Raw genomic sequence first — 19,699 nt, forward strand, 5'->3', positions numbered from 1 at the left:
CAGTACAGGCTGGAACCTCCCAAAGGAGCAAGAATCCATTTGGAGGGAGAAACCAGAGACCTCCCCTCAGACCATCACACCACCCTGATCATTACAGAGTGATTAAATGACTTCCCTTCTTTACAGACCATCCCATAGATGTAAGGTTATTTCTTAATCACCATCATAATCATTATTTACACCCAATGGTCCAAAACATTTCTTCACTCACTAACCTGGAAAACTTCTTCAACAGAAAAGCAAACATATACGCATACATATATATTTTTTCTTTTCTTCCTTCTTTTTTTTTTTTTTAACCCTCTCCTTCTTCAAATGCTGATTGAAGCAACATTTTGACTGGAACTCACCAAACTATAGTCAATCAACCAACCTGCCCAACTCTCTCACAGCGAACACTTTCCTATGTCAAAAGAGGGATGGAATTAATCAGGAAGTATTTGTTAAATGTTTTAATTGTCCAGGATGCATAAAGGGCAAAGGAGGAGACAATCTGTAGATTTCTCACTTCTTTCATTGTCTGTCCTACTTACCTCCAAACCTAAACTGTAAACATAATGGAAAGCATTTTTTCCTTGCATAGCTTCAAATGTCTGCATCTATAATAGAGATGATTTATAAAGAGGTTTTTAAACATGCTGAATTCATAATGAAGAAGCTCTATTCCCAGAAGAATTATTAACCCAGACACCACCAAAGTCCAAACCACTGGGAATAATACAAAACTATTCTCCAAGCAATGCAGAGATGTATTTTTAGTATTTCAGATAAACTCATCTGTATAGGAACCTCTACAAACATCCCAAAACTTTGAGATAGAGGGAGATTTAGAGATTATGATCTGACTCTTCCTTCCATGGATGAAGAAACTGAGAACCAAAAAAGATACAAAGGCTTTAAGGTCACACAGCTTAGCACATCTCCAGATACCCAGCCAAATGCTCTGTACAGATGACACTGCCTCCACATGTGGAATATGAATATATTTGTATGAATAGCTATGTTATGTTGCATCATTGTTGCAAGAAAATCTAGTTAATTCAAACAAAAAAAAGGGGGAGGGTATGGTCAGAGACTATCCTATGTAAGATTTAAGCACGATCCAAGAGTAAAATTCAAGGCCTATCTTTTTCATTTTATATGATTGTCTCACTGTATTTGTTCAGTTATGTTAGCTACTCCAAAATGCATAATAATGAAAACAGGATAGAAGTTTATATGTTAATTCTGATATAAATACTTTTATCTAAAGAGAGATTCATTATCTCTTCAGATAAATTGACTAAAAATGGAACAATGTGAAGCAGATTTCTTGAGTCATCAAGGAAGCTGTATTTTTAAAACTACTTTCCAGAAAATTTTTCAAATGCTTGCTAAAAATGGGAACTTTAGAAAGAAATAATTATATTTTTCCAAACGTTCCTATCCATTTTTATATATTACAGAATGGAGGGGAAAACAAAATGAGTGAAATTATGAAAAGTAAACAATTTTCTATTTAATTTTCTCATTCAGTTTGGTCTTGGCTTGGTGAATGAGAAAGCTGGCAGTTACAAATTGTATAATTCAACTTAATGAATATCAAACTGAAAATAAATGTCAGAAATGTGTATTTTTTTCCTGAGGAAGAAAATGACCAAATTTCTTCCAGTAATTTATTTCTGGATTAATTTCATTTCATATACTAAATCATACTCAATTTTCCCACATCATCTACAAGTAACTCCCTGCCTGATGGGCTGCATGTGAAAAAGACATTATTTTTACATTTTATAAAAGTATAGTTCATATGTTTGATTTTATATGCTAAATTATATATGTAAAACAACATTTGGAAAATACCTCTTCTGTAAAAGAATATATTAAAAACCTCAATCTGATCATACTACGTTCATATGTTGGTACTCTGCAAATGGCCAGGAGTACTTTGAATAATAATTTTTAAAATACTCTTATATTTATTATTAACTTACATAGGTTTCTCTTTTTCTGTGGGTTTACAGAACAATCATGCATAAAATACAGGATTCCCATATCAATAATTCTTATATAAACAACCATTTTTAAAGTATAAAGTTAATATTTCTTTCAATAAAAATAGATTAGACTAGATCAAATTCATTAGGACAGAAGGTATGAGAGATAGTGAAAGCATCCAGTGTGCGCTTGAGAGAGGTGGGGGGGGAGGACTGAAGGAGGGAGAAAAAGGGACAGAGGGAGGGGACAAGGAGAGAGGGAGTGAAAAAGGGGAATTATTAAAATTTTAACAAATTAATCTTTATGAAATTATCAACACAATGAAAACAATTCCCCAAAACAAACTGCGGTGTTGTTTGGAAAAAAGTGTCCTGCATTTTCAATTTGTCTGTAAAAGTTCGGAGTTGAAAGCCAACTTCCCAAGCAACTGTGGCTTCTGTTATCACCATTAACCTTTCACACAAAGGGCTTTTATAATCCCCAAAGAGTTCTTAAAGTCGCTACAATATTTTAACCCTAACCTGTTCTTTCCTTTTCTCCCAATAGTGAATTCATATCTATATTTGAGATCGCTGGGGAGAATAGTCTGTATTCCAAGCCACATGCTCTCATAAGCATTCTATTAAAAAACTCCAGAATCTTCTATGATTTTCTGGTTTTGACATACCAGCAACACCAGAGTCCACAGCAAAGAAATTAAGGGGCCTCTGACTTCTAAATACATTTTCTAGCAATTTATAGTGCACTTTGACAATATTAGTGTCTACCTTTGGCTGGGTTCTCTGAAATAAGAGCTGGACGCAGGGATTCGTGTGCACAAGACTCCCAGAGCAATGCTCACAGTAGAAAGGGAGTGAAGGAAGGAGTTAGGGCAGAGGAGGAGCTCAGCAACCCCAGGGCTTCAGCTGGAGTTCAGCCTCAGCTTGATCAATGGCTCTGGAGCGTGAATAGCCCTGCAAAGTTGTTCCCACCTTGAGGAAGCCTACCAAGCAAGGCAGCTCTTGTTCAACCAAAGGAAAGGCTTTGGAGAAAGAGGCAGCTGGGAGCCTTTAGCTGCCAACACTCACAGCAGCTGGGGGATGGGTGCACTGGCCCAGGAAAGGAGATCAGGACTGAGAACCAGTAGCACCCACTGTGGTGCCCATTCCTCGGAGATTTCCCATCATCTCTCTTTTGACATAACTGATAATCCCTGCATGCAGCAGAAACAGACATTATGACAGATGAAAAGTTATAATAGTAGCTGGAATGAAATACAGCTGTACAATTAATTAGGGGTATAGCTTGTGAATGAATACATGGCTAGACTGTAGAGTGATGACATAATAATAAGAACATCAGATATTAATTTTCCAAAAAGTCAACTCTACTAGTTTCACTAAATTGACAAGAATGGCACTGTATTTTAAGATGAAATACAAGATAAAATAATTTTAATAATTGCAGTTAAACTATGTGCTATAAAAAATCAAATGTAAGCCTAGAGTCAGAGTTCCAATTTCCAAATACATAATATATCACATTGAAACACTGTTACCTTTAGGAATAAATGTCAAAAATACCAATCCTCTAATAAGGTTTCTTAAAGACTTCCTTTCATTTCTATTAAAGGTATAAATATATTTTTCTGATTTTTTTTCCCAAAAGAAAAATGAGAAGAAATATATGTCAACCTTGCTAGGAGCAAACTAAACAAGCAATTAGAAGTTGATTACAACAGAAATTTGATTTAAATTCTACAGATTATCACAGTCTATACTTAAAATAATTACTAATTACATGCCTGGCTTGTTCACCAGGCCAAATATCATGCTTTAGTCAATGTTATGCCCTCACCTTCAGGGCACACATGCTTTTTTTAAAAGTGGTGATTAATACATGTTTGAAAAATGGAATTGAAATGGGCTTTGGAAAATTTACAGATTCACCATCAACTTTAATTCAACCCAGTATTTAGGGATGGCTGAACCATCGGGGGGGGTTGAAGGATGTGAAGGCAAAATAAAAGGCCTGTGGAATCAGACAGACCTAGGCTTCAACTGCAGCCCTGCACTTAAACTGTTTGACTTTGGGAAATTATTTTAAACTGGCACAGCCACAGTTTCCTTATATTTGATATTTCCCTGGATTGTTGTGAGAATTAAAAGAGATAATGCATAAATACTGCCTTGCATGTTTTAAGCAGTAGCTAAAGAGGGGCTATTATTATTGTTGCTGTCAGGGAGATGAGAGACATGACCTTTGAGTGGGGGTTGCAGTCTGGCAGGCTGCTGGCTAATATCTACCTGCATGATTTTTTTTTTTTTTTTGGTCTGCCTTGCATGAGAAAGTTTCAAATAAAAAATGACATGTCTGGCATCTCTTCAAAAATGGAAAGTTGCCATTATAATGGGCCCATATTCCTTCAGTGAGAAACTGGAGCCTTCTCTGTTAAACAGGATGTGGGCTCTCTACTTTGCCACAGTCCCCAGCAGTATCTGTTGTCCTATACACACGGCCCTCCACACACTCACTCGTGCAACCTCATGGGTCCCACCAGGCACTGGAGCTTGTGACAGCTAACTTAGGATCTGGTTTTGCCAAGGAAGAATAAGGCCCAGCAGCATGAAATATAAATCTGCATGGGGGCTGTTGAAGATACAGGGCCACATGGTTGAAAGCAGCTGGAACCGGGAGTTGGGGGTCTTGAGTTGTAGTCCCAGTTCTACATTAACACCTGCGTGAACTTTGGGCTCTGTGGGGGTCTGTTTCCTCATCTGTAAAATATATGTTCTGGGTGGGTCAAATTTCCAAACACAAGGCAAGTCAGTTCCCCATATGGGTTTTGGTTTTCCATGTGTTCTTTTTAAAAAAGATGCTAAATTAGTGGGTCACTGAAGCCAGCTGAATCAGAGAAAATCCTCCCTCCACACGCGCCATCACAAATAAAAAAAAATATATTGCACACAGAGTTGATGGAATATATTTGGAAGCTCAAATGCCAAAAGGAAGTATGACATACGTAACAGCCAGCAAGTTTGTGAATGCCCTCCCCCATGTTGCTGGCCTTATGAATTAGTCCTGACTGAGGAAATATAACTAATTGTTTCCCCAAGTGTATTCTCTTTAAAATACTGGTGAATGCTTGAGTACTAAAGTAAATTAGACCTGCTTTGTGAAAATTCTTACTTTGCAAAATTCCAGCTGAATACTCTTGCAATCTTGTAGAACTACATTTTGAAACTTAATCATTATTTATTCTTTTTGTGTTTTTCATTTTAGAAATGTTTAATCGAATATCTTTTGTGAATTCCACATGATAAAAAGTTGTGAAACACATTGAACTCATAGTGTATAACCAAGTCTCATCCAAGATAAGTATTTTTTTATAACCTTATGCAACCTTCATATCCATGAGCTAAGAATATTTTTAAAAACAAAGACATATAACCATCATAGAAAATGTATCTTGCTTATATCCAAGACACTTTTTTGGCAATATTCTTTTCAGTCCAAAAAGTCATGGCAGCCCACTCAGTTGCATTTTAATATACTCTGAGGTACAAATCAACCAAGATGAGAAAATCACCTTATAAAAGGTTACTGACAATGATATAGCAAATGTGCCAAAATGTTAAAAATTAAATTTGGCTATCTTGGTCAGTTTCTAGAGACGTCCGTATGGGTTTTTTCTTATTTTTGCAATTGTCCTGCAAATTTGAAATTATTTCGAAATTAAACTTTTTTTTTTAATGGTTATTGTCAAGGTTTACTCTGATTTGGGTTGTGCTTTTGAGTGGCTATTAGTTTTTGTGATGGAGCAGCCCAAAATGAACATGTTGACAGAGCATCTCAAAGGGGCTGGTCATGGTTAGTGACAGTTCCCTGTGGAAGAATGACAATCAACAAGAATGGGAGAAAAGGGGTTAAGATCAACCCATGCAAAATATATTCCGCATTTTTTCTTAACAACTCTTGATTTCTATTCCTTTAGAAAAAGGAATTAATCTGTTATTAATCGGAAGTAGTTTTGCTTCCTTCAATACATTTAATAAAAAATTTCAAATAAGCTTAAATGATGAACTGAAGGTCCATGGTAAAGCACACTCTGTTTTCTGACATGGGCTAGTAAGGCTGTCTGGTTAATCAATTTTCTTCAACTTCATGAAAGGACAATAACTTTTCAAAGACACGGAATAAAGTACATATAGTTCTGAAACCAGTACAAATAGGATCTAACTTTTTTTCCCTAATGATTTAGAAGGTAGTACATGATGTTTTAGAACCTCCTGGTAAGGTGAATATCCAACCTAGTTTTCTCAGGACAATCCCAGCTTATACCTATTGCCTAGGAATAATTCTTAATAGTTTTCCCTTTCACTCATAAAAATGACCAAATTTAGTCAATAAATTATGTAGTCACTGCATTGAGTCGTTTACTCAACACACTGCAGATATGACAGGTAGGTTCAATGATACATCTGATTAAGAAAATGCTTAAAAAAAAAGAGATTTACCCTATAAAGTATTAATAAAGACATTCTACACAAATTTCAGTTAAAAGATAATTTAAATTTTGTTTTGTTAAGTAATGAAAATAATTTTTTAAAATAAAGACTGATTAGAAATTACAGGTAATTACTAAACTAGTAAGTAGTATTAGAACAATTGTATTACTCACTGCTTCCATGAAGTTTTAAAATTTCTATCTTAAACGCAAAACTTAAAGCTGAAACTATTTAAATAATTACCACAAAAACTCTATAACAAACACTGAATTAACTAAAGTTAAGAAAAATTTGAATATGTGCCATTAATGGGTCTCTCAATTTTTAAAGTTGAAATGATTTTCTCACAATAACTAAATTATGCTCTGTATTGGGGCCTCTGAATCTACTGGTATAAATCAGAAAACGAACTTAACATGGTTATATTGCCATTACAAGCTAATAATAAAAACACAAAAAATAGCTATCTTCACTATTTTTTCATGAATAAAAACAGCTAAGAGTTAAATTTTGGCTTTGTTAAAAGAAAATGGAACATTAAAAGAACCAATAATACAAATCAAAACATGTCTTTAACACAGGTACGGTATCATAGTTTTTTAGTGTAGGGTTTCAAGTCAAGTAACAAAATGAAAATTTAAAAAAAACGTAAAATCTCCTCAATAAATTCTTTTACATTTACATGCATTAACCTCTATACTCCAAGTTCATAAAGAATGAAGGCCCCAAACTGCCAAGCAAGTATTCTTAAAAAACAAATCATAAAAATTGACTGAACCAAAAAGCAATTGATATGGTCAATTTCAATTCCAAATATTTTAGTATTATGATAAAAACACACATTAATGTATAAAATAAAGCAGTATATTCAAAATTACATTCCATTTATGATATTTAAACACTTTTCTAAGCCTTTTACATTGTTTTATACCTCCTAACAAATTGCACTTATTGTCGTATAATAAATTAGCTCTCTCCCTATATATATAAACAGTTTCTGATCAGCAGTACCAAATTGAGTTGATAAAATTCAATTAAAGAAAGACTCCTGACACTTATTTAGTAAGCTGTTCAACTTTAGGATTTTTGAAATATCGAAGTAGCTCCCAGCCTCTGTGTCTTTCTTCATGGTCTTCAAGGTGTTCTCCTATAACAGTACCAACATAAATATATATTTTAAGTGTATATTTATGTGTATATACACACATATAGACATTTGACATGGTAAACTATTTATAATTGCATTTGTGAAAATAGTTTAGGAAAAATTATCTATTTTCATAGACTTATAATTAGTGTGGCAATTGAGAAGAATGCTATTTGTTAAGAATTATATAGACTTGATTTGAGAGAATGTAGGGTGATTTTTTTTTATTAATCAGAAATATGAAGTTTCTTTACATGTATTTTTTAACCCAATCAATTTAGAAACTTTTAATAAGAGCCTACCACATGCCTGGCCATGATGAAGCTCACATCCTAAGACACTGCACTTCACGTTTTTGTTTTTAACCCATTTCTAAACCTGGAAAATACCAGATCTTTGGAAATATTCATCAGTATCCTATAGATTGCTTATTCTAGCATGCTCTTAGATCCCCAAAATGACAAAAAGCATGAAAAAAAGTTAAAATGCCTTTACTCAAGGGAGAACTGAAGAGCAAGGAACGCTGTTCTAGTTTGCTAATGCTGCAGAATGCAAAACACCAGAGATGGATAGGCTTTTATAAAACGGGGGTTTATTTCACTACACAGTTACAGTCTTAAGGCCACAAAGCGTCCAAGGTAACACCCCAGCAATCGGGTACTTTCACCGGAGGATGGCCAATGGAGTCCAGAAAACCTCTGCTAGCTAGGAAGGCAGCTGGCATCTGCTCCAAAGCTCCGGCCTCAAAACGGCTTTCTCCCAGGACGTTCCTTTCTAGCAAGCTTGCTCCTCTTCAAAACATCACTCCCAGCTGCACTCTCTTTTCTCTCTTTGAGTCAGCTCATTTATATAGCTCCACCAATCACCCGAATGGGTGGGGCCACACCTCCATGGGAACATCTCATCAAAATTATCTCCCACAGCTGGGTGGGGCACACTCCAAGCAAATCTAACCAGCACCAAAACTTCTGCCCCACACAAGACTACAAAGATAATGGCATTTGGGGGACACAATACACTCAAACCGGCACAAACGCCATGATCAAATTTATAACTAATTGTCTCTATATTATCAAACTTAGTTGTTAAAAAAAATGTTAGGCAAAACATTCTTAGGCTTTGAATGTAAAAATCTAACTTTCAGAATCGTGCATATAAACCCCCTGGTCCTTTCAATTTAAAGTTACCCAAACAATTTTAGTTAATTATGGAAGTTTCTACAATTGACTTTGAAGTAGTTCTTCAGGTTGCTTACGCTCAATTTTCTCACCCGCAGAGATTCATGCCACAGGTCCTCCATCCCCTTAATATCTCCTTTAAAGGGAAGGGGAAATATCTAACATAGCAATCCTCTACCTTCCAGCACTGACATCATTTTCTAAATATCAGCACACCAAGGAGACCATTACTCAAAATCCAAATAAGCATTAAGACATGTAAAACTGTACTTAAAGGAGACAACAAACCTGCACAACTTGACAAACTCAAATTCTGTTGCTGAGAGATGCGGTAATGTCTGGCCTGAAGTGGCTTAGCTACAGAGTATGTAATAAAACAGCTAAATTTGGATTGGAGACTCATTTAGCACTATAGAAATGTAATGTAGCCTGGGAGAGCAAAGGCAAAGAGTGACTCAAGAGATCAGGGACCGGGTGTCCATATAACTCTTCATTTCAAGGCAAACCCAAGAGCTGTTAATAGAAGCCCGAGGGGAAGAATTGCTCTCAAAATTGAAGGGGGAGGAGATTGGGAAGAGGCAAAGAGAACAGAATCTTGCACAGCTATAACAAAATATTTCCAGTAGCCTCTCTAAGTTAAGTGAGAGTAGTACTTATAAAAGGGAATAAGAGACATGACTTCATTCCTGTCTCAAGATTGGCTAAGAGTTTATTCCAACAGAAAGCTCTAGCACCAAACATTTACTGCTCCTTTGATCTCTTTCAAAATATTTTATTCATTTTGTTACGTTAATTTACCCTCCTGCAATCTTATATAATTTATCTGTACCATTTTTCTTTCCTAATGAGATTTTAAGTTTCATAAGGCAGGTACCATATGTTATACTATTCTATCTCACTTATCTCCATGGGATATGGCAATGAATACTTTCTGAATTGAATTAAATTCAGCTTTCCTGGATATTGTTTCCTCTTTTAAAAAATGTTTAACTGAGCCATGGTTTGAGAGAATATACTGCATGTTAAAATAGTTAGATAAACTCTAACTTCTATAGCTACCGGCTCTAGTCATGTCTTTATCCTCCATCTAAATTTTGCCAGTGAAATGTAGGCAACTATTTGGATGCTGTGTTACACCTATTTCAATTACCAGTCCTAATGTCAGGCTTGTTTGATTTACTTGGCAATCTAGAGAAAAAGAAGCCAAATAAGTCAAAATATGCAGAATAAATTGCAAATCATAAAAAATATTATGTCCCTCCCCTGCTTTTTAAATCCATTTGTTCTTAGGTAAATCTTGAATCTCTCTTCCATATTTGGTGTCCTCTTTGAACAAGACCTGAGACCCTCTGCAACTTCCATATATTTTTAGATGGAGTTATCTTAAGGGTAATGTGTCAAGTGTGACTGAAGTTTATTTAATTTAGCTACAGAAATCTGTTCCTTCGCATTTTTGAGGGCTGGTCTGTCTGCTAAATTTCCAGAATAAATCTTATGCCTTCCTTATAAGTAGGGCAAGATCCTGACATACAACTACTGTGGGAGCTGAAGGCATTTTTGGCAAACACAATGAATGACTGACTTCTCCACTTGTTTTCATAGTTATAAGTATATGCTTCACATCAGGCAGGAAAACAAATATTCCCCCAAAATATGTGCTAAGCACATCTGAGAATGAATAGGATCATACAGATACATCGTAACTCCTCTCCCCATTTGAAGGTGCTCAGGTTCCATGAGGTTCACTCACTCCCACAATATACAAAAAGGCAAAGTGTATTCTTAGTTAGAAAAGAAGGAAAAAGAAAATTATCCATTCAAAAGTGTAGAAAACTATCAAGGCAATTATGTTTCATTATATTTCTTTAGTTTATCTAGGCCTCACACAATAGAATTTCCTGTAAGTTAATGTAAATCATGGCCTTTGGTATATAGCTTAAGATAAAAGAAAAAAATTGAAATATTAGCACACAATCAAAACAACTTTGCTAAGTGCATTTCTAAAAGCTGAGCTGGCATCATTACTCTAAGTTTAATATTTCTTTTATAACTTGATTAAGTTTTTATTGTACATACATCATTGCATGGCTCATTATTCTTTATAAGAACTGCTTAGAAAGAATGGTAATATTTTCTTTCTTTTAGAAAAAGGTGAAAATTGAAAAATATTATCACTAAATGGTGAACATAGTAATGACAAATAAAAATGCATGCCTAGTAATTTAATATATCACAAACTTTTAAATGTATTTGAAACTTTTGGGTTTCATGAAATACTGGATTTCTTTTGTTTTGATTCTTCAATCTAAAAATTACAATTGAGAAGGTTGTTAAGCTCTGTAACTGAAATTAAAAAAATTTGTTTAATTGTATTTATGGGATGAAATCAAATGTCCTTTGAAGCTATGAAAATCAGTTTTAAAAAAGAAACTAATTTGCCACTCATTCAATTTATTTGCCTGATACTTAGCAAAATAAAGTGCAACACATTTTGTTTACCTCATAAGTAAACCTTTTAATAACCAAAAAAATGTTTAATTCTTTTAACTCATCCTTTTCTGAAAATGGTATCCAGTCTTGTTTTCGACTTCATATCTTGAGAGTATTTAAGCATTTGGAGGAAGAGGTTACTTTGCATTAGAAGAACTTATTATAATTGCTTTTGTTTCCAAAGAAATATGCTTTTAATACTGCTTGCTCTTCAGCCAGTTTTTACTTAGATGTCTTTTGGTCTAAACTGACAGTCTTGAAGTCTAGTTTCCTAAAGTAATATTTGCCTCTTCAAACATCTCTCTGGCATTCCATTATGGGCACCTGCTGCTGATAATTACAGGTCTGTCTCCTAACCACTTCCTCTGCTTTATGTCAAGGCAAGATCCAGGCTGCTTGATTACAAACAACCACCAGTTAAAGACCACTGCATAGCTCTCTGCGGTAATTATTCAGGGCAAGTTGGGTCTGTGTTTACTGAAGTCTTAACAAAGAAGAAGCAGTTACTTGCTATAATTTCCTCTTTGCCGGCAGTACAGCATGATCTATAACATAGTTTGGTCACCTTAAAAGTGCCTATAAGAATATTTGATTCAATCATACTTCATAATGATACATTTCATTATATACTACTTCCTAGTCTAAAAAACAAAATACTCTGGCCAAAGGGCAGTGGTCTTATCAAAAGAATCTTCAGACAATAGTCAATTATAGTGTATATATGGGTTCAATATGCACTCCAAAGCTGATTTATTTTTCTTTACTTTTCTTGTACCTGCCTTCCCCACCATCCACCCCCAACACACACCCTAAAAAGACTTATACGCTAAAAAGACTTGTTTCTAGTAAAAAGAAATAAGAGGAAATACTCTATAATTAATTTTTTTGGCACAACAATCCCAATGTAACACAAAATTCAATCACCCAGTTGAAAGTCATTTTACTTTAGCAGTATTCCATATGATAGAGTTCTATAATTAAAGAATTGGAAAGGTTCTCTTGAGCATCACTGGGGGATTGTTTGATGAGTAACCCTCTTTAACTCCTAATTCTGTGTTTAAGCAACTTGATCAGACCAGTTAGGACCCAATTGTGATCCCATCGCTTACCCATCAACTGTCTGGGGTTTATTTGTTTCAACTACAAGAGAATCCAAGTGTTCTAGTTTGCTAATGCTGCGGAATGCAAAACACCAGAGATGGATTGGCTTTTATAAAAAGGGGGTTTATTTGGCTACACAGTTACAGTCTTAAGGCCATAAAGTGTCCAAGGTAACACATCAGTAATTGGGTACTTTCACTGGAGGATGGCCAATGGCGTCTGGAAAACTTCTGTTAGTTGGGAAGGCACGTGGCTGGCATCTGCTCCAAAGTTCTGGTTTCAGAATGGCTTTCTCCCAGGACGTTCCTCTCTAGCAAACTTGCTCCTCTTCAAAATGTCACTCACAGCTGCACTGAGTTCCTTCTCTTTGAGTGAGCTTTTATATGGCTCCACTGATCAAGGCCCACCCCGAATGGGTGGGGCCATGCCTCCACAGAAATATCCCATCAGTTATCATCCACAGTTGGGTGGGGCGCATCTCCATGCAAACAACCTAATCCAAACGTTCCAACTTAATCCCCACTATTATGTCTGCCCCACAAGATTGCATCAAAGAATATGGCTTTTTCTGGGGGACATAATACATTCACACCAGCACACCAAGTTTCTCATTACTTAAAAGCTTCAAATTACAGAGCAATTTCTGAGGTTAGGAATGGATTTCTGAAAGGAGGGTAAGGAGAATGGCCATTGAGCCAGGATCCAAAAGATGGAGAACATTCATCTCCTGAGACTGTTGTCACTTTCTACCTGCAACTCCACATTCAGCTCGTTCTGTCCAGTAGCTCTCAAAGTGGGTGATGAAGAGAACCTGGAAAGTTTTCATTAATTCCACCACCATAAGTCTTCACAGAAAGCCATTCTAATATGTGTTACTTGTGTGGGAACAAAGCGTGCATTCATCCGTCATCATTCAGAAGATCTACATATTCCATGGTGACTGTGTGCCAAACATCATGCCATGTGCTAGAGACACAACAATGAACACATCCCTGCTCTCATCATTTTGACATGCCAGCTTTGTTGTGAAAGGGAGCTTTATGAAGGGACGAAGATTTAAACTAAGATGTAAAGACTGAACAGGAGTCAGCCTGCAGGAAGGGATGGAACATGAAGAATGAACACTTGCTCATGGCAAAGGAAAGAGCATAACTGAAGGCAGGCAGTGAGTGAGCATGGCGGCTTGCTAGAAAATTCTGAAGGATGTCTCCTACTAGGACTGCACTGGAACATTCTGTGCCAAATCTGAGGGAGCTGCATGATCTGAGGAGGCTATCACCAGAGAGAGTATCTAGAAATGAAGTGAGAGGTGTAAACACAAGTCAGCCACGTTAAGAAGTTTGGATCTTTTTATAAGGGCAATGGAAAGCTACTGGAAAGTTTCAAGAAAAAGAACTCTTCTAAAGGTACTTGTTAGCATTTGCCAGGCTTCAGGACAGAGGATAGAGGAGAATGGGACAGTACAAGAAGCAGAAAGAACGTTTCAGTGATCCAGTTAAGACGTAGCATAATAAGAGTGAGAACAAAGAAAAATGGGCAGATTTGAAACATACTTGAGGAATATATATCATAATTTCTGACATAACATCAAATATTTGAATATGTTTAAATGTTTGCAAACACAAAAATTTATAAAACTCTAAAAACAATTTTTTTATTTGTTTTAACAGTTTTGCCTTTCCAAATTGCTCCCCCCCCCCTCAAAAAAAAGAAAGTGCCAGTAAACACACATTCTGGCACAAATTAGATATTGTTCATATCAATTTTTACAAAAACAAAACCACAAAAAAGTCTGTAATCACAAACAGAATTCTGAAGACAGTTTAATGTGGTAAAATTAAAGTTTTGAGATGCTTGTTTTTTTAAAAGAAACTACAGATATAGCCTAGAGGAAGGGATTATAAATACTGTCTCATCTTTTTAGAGGATGTGTGTGTGTTTTTTCCCTTGAAAATCATCAAAGAAAAATACTACAAACCAAATGTTCTATAAAGCATAAAACCCCAAATAAGCAGTTTAATCAATCATTAAAAACATTCTACGTTGCTTCTGTTGGATTCCTTAAATGGAGTAAGATCCTATAGAGACAAGAGATTTCCATAATTACGTAGGGACTAAACCACATGGCTGATTCCAGAGTTCTTATTAATTTTCCTTTTAAAAAAGTGGAATGTTCCCTAGAGCACAGCACTTGGGGAAGTGGGGGAGGAAGGTCAGGGATAAAAGATAAAAGACTGCTAAACTCTGCCTTTTAGACAAAGAAAATCATAAATGGATCAGCATTCCATGGGCCTCTTTAAGGTGTTACCTGGGTGGGCATCATTTTGGTGTGGTGAATGAGTTATCCTTGTTTATTACTTAGGTAATGCATCTTTAAATTTTGTTTGCTAAAGGTCCACAGTTGCATTATTTTGGGTTCTAAAAGCTTTGGGTTATGTTCTTTCTATCAAGTTGATACATTTTTGGAAAAAAAGGTTGTATAGTTTGTCTTGGTTTTACTTTACAATGAAGCATTTTCAAGAATGTAAAACACAATAACTAAGGAGATTATTTAATATCATGGTGAGCTAAAAATTATAATACTGAATATTCTTTGTAGCTAAAAGGATTTTCTATGTCCCCACTTTTTTCAAAATAAAGTAATTACTTAAGGAAAATACACTTTCATTTTAGAAATACACACTGGAAAACACCCTTCAAGCAGAGCTATGATCTGGGGATTTTTTTTTTTTTTTTTTTTTTTTTTTTACTTTCTTTTCTTATATATCATCAATAATGTGCATGGATGTGAGGAACTATAGAGTTCAGCTACAGTTTGTTCATTAACTGGTCCATTTGAAAAATACTTTATTAAAGGTAGTATATCAGTCACAAAATATCTGATATATTTAAATTTGGGTATCGAATTGCTTTTTTTGCATATATATATAACATGCCCCTTGAACATGTAAGAACTTTGACCTTGCTTGCAAATTTCAGTTTAATAAAATTTGCTCTATTCTAGGATCAGTAAATGCTTTGATGTGTTAAAATTTCTACTACAAGTGAAGAAGGTTAATTATTTCTATTCCTCTAGAAAAAGTTTAAATGTTAGCAAAAAGTAAAGAATTTGCTAATTGATCTTTCCTGCTTTTTTATTTATGTTTGTCTTTATAATTATAGCAAATGTGCAGAGAAACATACATTAATTTTCTCATTGAGGTTTATCAGGTACTTGTTTTAATGGAATGTATTCTAGATTCAGAAACTGGCATGGGAAGGAGGGAAGGAAGGAAGGAAGGAAGAAGGGAAGGAAGGAAGGAAGGAAGGAAGGAATCAACTCAACTTTCTTATCCAGAAAACTGAAATAAACTAGTGTTGAATTTCATTCGTCAATTAAAGCCTCCTAACTTAACCACATGTAAAAAATGTGATTTTAAAAATCTACCAAAGCCCGGGGAGCTCATCCCTGGTGGGCGCGGATCGCGCGTTTTCTGCTGCGGAGCTGTTTGTGAAGTGAGGGGGAGTAGGCGAGTCCAGGGCTCCCCGATCCTCTTAGGCTCTCAGCAGCGCTTGGTCTAGGAAGAGCTGTAAAAGCGACAGGCAGGGCCTAGTGACTGGGCTGTCTGTCCTTCCCTTCCTTGCCACTCTAGGGCTGGCTCCAGGATCCAGACATCAGCAAGGGGTGGCATCTGGGGGATCTGAGCCGCGGCGCCAGGATGGGGAACAGTGCCCTCCGCGCTCATGTGGAAACAGCGCAGAAAACGGGTGTCTTTCAGCTCAAGGACCGCGGACTGACCGAGTTCCCTTCAGAGTTGCAGAAGCTGAGGAGCAATCTCAGGACCATCGACTTATCCAACAACAAGATCGAGAGCCTACCGCCTATGCTGATAGGGAAGTTCACTCTGCTGAAGAGCCTCTCCCTGAACAACAACAAACTGACTCTTCTGCCTGATGAGTTATGCAATCTGAAAAAACTAGAGATGCTAAGCCTAAACAACAATCACCTGATGGATTTGCCATCTACCTTTGGACACCTCTCAGCCCTCAAGACCCTGAGCCTCTCTGGGAACCAACTCCGGACACTACCACCCCAACTCTGTAGCCTGCGGCACCTGGATGTTGTGGATCTCTCTAAGAACCAGATTCGGAGTATACCTGACATAGTGGGAGAGCTGCAGGTCATCGAACTCAACCTCAATCAGAACCAGATATCTCAGATCTCAGTGAAGATATCTTGCTGTCCTCGCCTCAAAGTTCTTCGCCTGGAAGAGAACTGTCTTGAGCTCAGTATGCTTCCACAGAGTATCCTCAGTGATTCCCAGATCTGTCTGCTTGCTGTGGAAGGCAATCTTTTTGAGATAAAGAACCTTCGAGAACTGGAAGGCTATGATAAGTACATGGAGAGGTTTACAGCTACCAAGAAGAAGTTTGCATGATGCTCTCTAGTATGGGAAGTTTACATGACACCTACTTGGATCCTCTGTTGGAATCTGTCTGAATCAAAGGTTCCTGTCATTGTCAAGGATATCTGCAATAAGGAGGCAACACTCCAGGAGATACTTTACTCAATGATCTTTCTCCTTTTCAGGGCACACCTCAAATAAGCTAAAAGCGATAGGAAGAGCTAGGAAGAGCCCTCCATTTTGAACCATGGATAGAGCACTGGACAATCTTGATTTTTAAAACCATCATTAGTTTGGCTTTAAGAAACCAGTTGCCAGTTGCTTTTTATATGGTGAGGGGTTGCTGCCTGGTAACAATAATAGTTTCACACTACAGCTTTCAATTTCATGTTCAGTTTCAATGTGTGAGCATCCATAAAATCAACTGCCATTCCACCTCTGTGTTAATACTTCATATTTTTATGAAATTCAAATAGTTGTGAGAGGCTGCTGTGGTTAATTGAAGGATTTATGATTTTATTCCAGTTCATCTGTTCAATTGCAGTGTTTATCCTTGGAGTTTAGGATATATATGACTGTCTTGATTAAAAGTGTGCTTTGTCAGAGAAGCACCAAAACAACACTAAAAGATGATCCTAGGGTCTGCGGTAGCAAATTCTTTATTATTGCAGGAGCCTAACTATCAAGATATGTCTGAAGAGCTAAAACTGTATATGCAACACTTGTAAGATAAAAGTAATTTTAATAATCAAGATTTTCCTGAAGCTTTGTTACAAATAATGTCTTATTTCTGATAACCCTTTTCCCATTTTGTATTTATAACTCTACTGATCAAATTACCTATCAAGAAACCATTGCTACAACATTTTAAAACAACCTATGTTTATCAAGTTTTTTCTCTGGCTGAGAGAATATGCTAAATAAAGAATTTTTAATGAAAAATAAAATAAAATAAAAATCTACCAATTTCTTTAAAAAATTCCACCATTGAAGAGTATGCTTTTGTTGGTCCATATGGCATTCTTCTACCTGATGCAGTTCCCAATTGAACACAACCCTTCCATTCTTGCGATGTGTCTAATTATTTTCATCGTGATGCCAAATGGAAATAGTTGTATAGCACAGAGTTAAATAATAACAATAAAACAGCAATAGCAGCAACAGCAGTGATTGCTAAGATGCACTGAGTGCTTATCTGTGCCAGGCACTGTTCTCAGTTCTTTACTTGGGATAACCCTGTTCATCTTCACAACAATTCTAGGATGTCCGTACTCTTGCTACTCTGACATTCTACCTGCAAATGTGAAGTGAAACAAAGAGATTTTTAACTTCTTTGCAGTTTGCAAGCATAGAGTTTAGTACAGTTTATTCACATTTACCAAGAGACTAATTAAAAGTCTCATTTGTATTTCCCCACACAGTTCCCACAGAAATAGTCTTGGTTTTACCCAATAATTTTTTTTTGTAATTAATTTTGATTAATTTCCTGTATCTGAAAGTTATCAGCTCAAAGCACACACACATAACCACACACACACAAAGGAATACATCCAACACATTTTTAATTTCCTAACAGTAACAGAAAGGAAATGTCAAACTGGCAAAAAGAGAGAGATCTAAATCATTCTCTATTCTAAACATAGTCATGACAGTCACATTAAAGAATGGACATTATTAAAGATTACTTTAAGAAAAGTTTTGTGAGCATAAATAAATATACAAATTCAAGTTAGGAGCAAACCATATTCTATATTGTGTCTACTAAATAATTTTGAAAATGTAATTCTTTGAACAGTTACCAAATCAAAAAAAGGCTAACTTTTAAAGCTATACAAGAAAGTAACTGTGTATTAAAATTGTGGGTAATTTATCCTAAAAACTATGTCAAATTTTAATGCAAAAATTGTCCAGTCTAGCATCATCTTGTTATTTTCAACATAATTCAATCTCATAACACTGGTACAAATGTGTACAAATTTATTCTGAGGACAAATGCAATGGCATTTTTTTTCATCTTGCAATAGAATTGTGTTTTGTGCAGTAGAAAAGGGAAATATAGCAAAAATAGTCACTTTTTAACAGACGTTTTAGTATGAGAAACTAAAATAGGTTTAGAATTAAAAATCAAAGCCCACTGCTTGAACTGAGACATATTTCCATCTGTTATTAATGCTTGAGTTACATACTAAAGATGAGATTAATCATCAAGTCCCTCATGAAATATGTTAGTAAATGGGATTCTGGTTAGTAATTTAATTGCATCAACCCTGTCCATGTAAGCTTCCAATTCATTCAAAACAAGCATTTACAGTGGCCTGAACTGAATTAATACAGTTAACAACACCAAAGAATACTTTGTGATTTTATTAAGAAATGCTTGTATGAAAATCTGTTAACATAGAAGATCTCTGGCACCCCATTATGGTTAAATAACAGTCCTCTTTTCTTTTCTTTTCTTTTTTTTCTTTCTTTCCTTTCCTTTCCTTTTCTTTCTTTACTTTTTTTCCTGTTCAAGAAATTCAGGTTATGTGAGGATTTGTTTTTATCATCTAAAGAAAAATGGATATCATTAAAAAATAAATGAATAAATAAAAGATGTAATGTCTTAAGTCAGAAAGCTGAATAGATAACTCTGAATACAGTAAAGTGTGAAGAGAATTCAAATGACCATTGTGAAAACACGCACCAAGCTTATGCACAACATACTCAGGTCATATTATTAAACAGGGCTTCTCCGCTGTTACTTGCACAGGGTTTCACTAATGGTCTGATAATAGAGAAGGGGGTGGTCAGTGTGGAGGCTCTCATAATACTTCATAGTGGTGTGAGCATGACAGGCTACTGATTAATTGCTGCTCTGTTCTCAACTCACACATTAGATTACTGAACAACCCTTAGTTTGTCTCCACAATGGTCTCTTAGTTACAGAACACT

General features: G+C 35.8%; 2 protein-coding genes across 3 annotated transcripts in view; one reads left to right on the plus strand and one right to left on the minus strand.

Annotated features, from left to right (window-relative positions):
* The window catches only part of UNC5C (unc-5 netrin receptor C), a 380,387-nt gene that overhangs the window by 348,060 nt on the left and 12,628 nt on the right, over window positions 1-19,699 (minus strand). The window lies entirely within an intron of this gene.
* LOC119529670 (leucine-rich repeat-containing protein 57-like) lies at window positions 15,911-17,742 on the plus strand. Its single transcript, XM_037830294.1, has one exon. It carries the CDS (start codon window positions 16,079-16,081, stop codon window positions 16,796-16,798), a length of 720 nt encoding a protein of 239 aa, XP_037686222.1. The 5' UTR covers window positions 15,911-16,078; the 3' UTR covers window positions 16,799-17,742.

This window comes from Choloepus didactylus, chromosome 3, assembly GCF_015220235.1.
Source record: "Choloepus didactylus isolate mChoDid1 chromosome 3, mChoDid1.pri, whole genome shotgun sequence".
Lineage (NCBI taxonomy): Eukaryota > Metazoa > Chordata > Mammalia > Pilosa > Megalonychidae > Choloepus > Choloepus didactylus.

Coding starts and splice junctions, on each gene's coding strand:
- LOC119529670 (XM_037830294.1), top strand. CDS start 16,079: ATGGGGAACAGTGCCCTCCGCGCTCATGTGGAAACAGCGCAGAAAACG.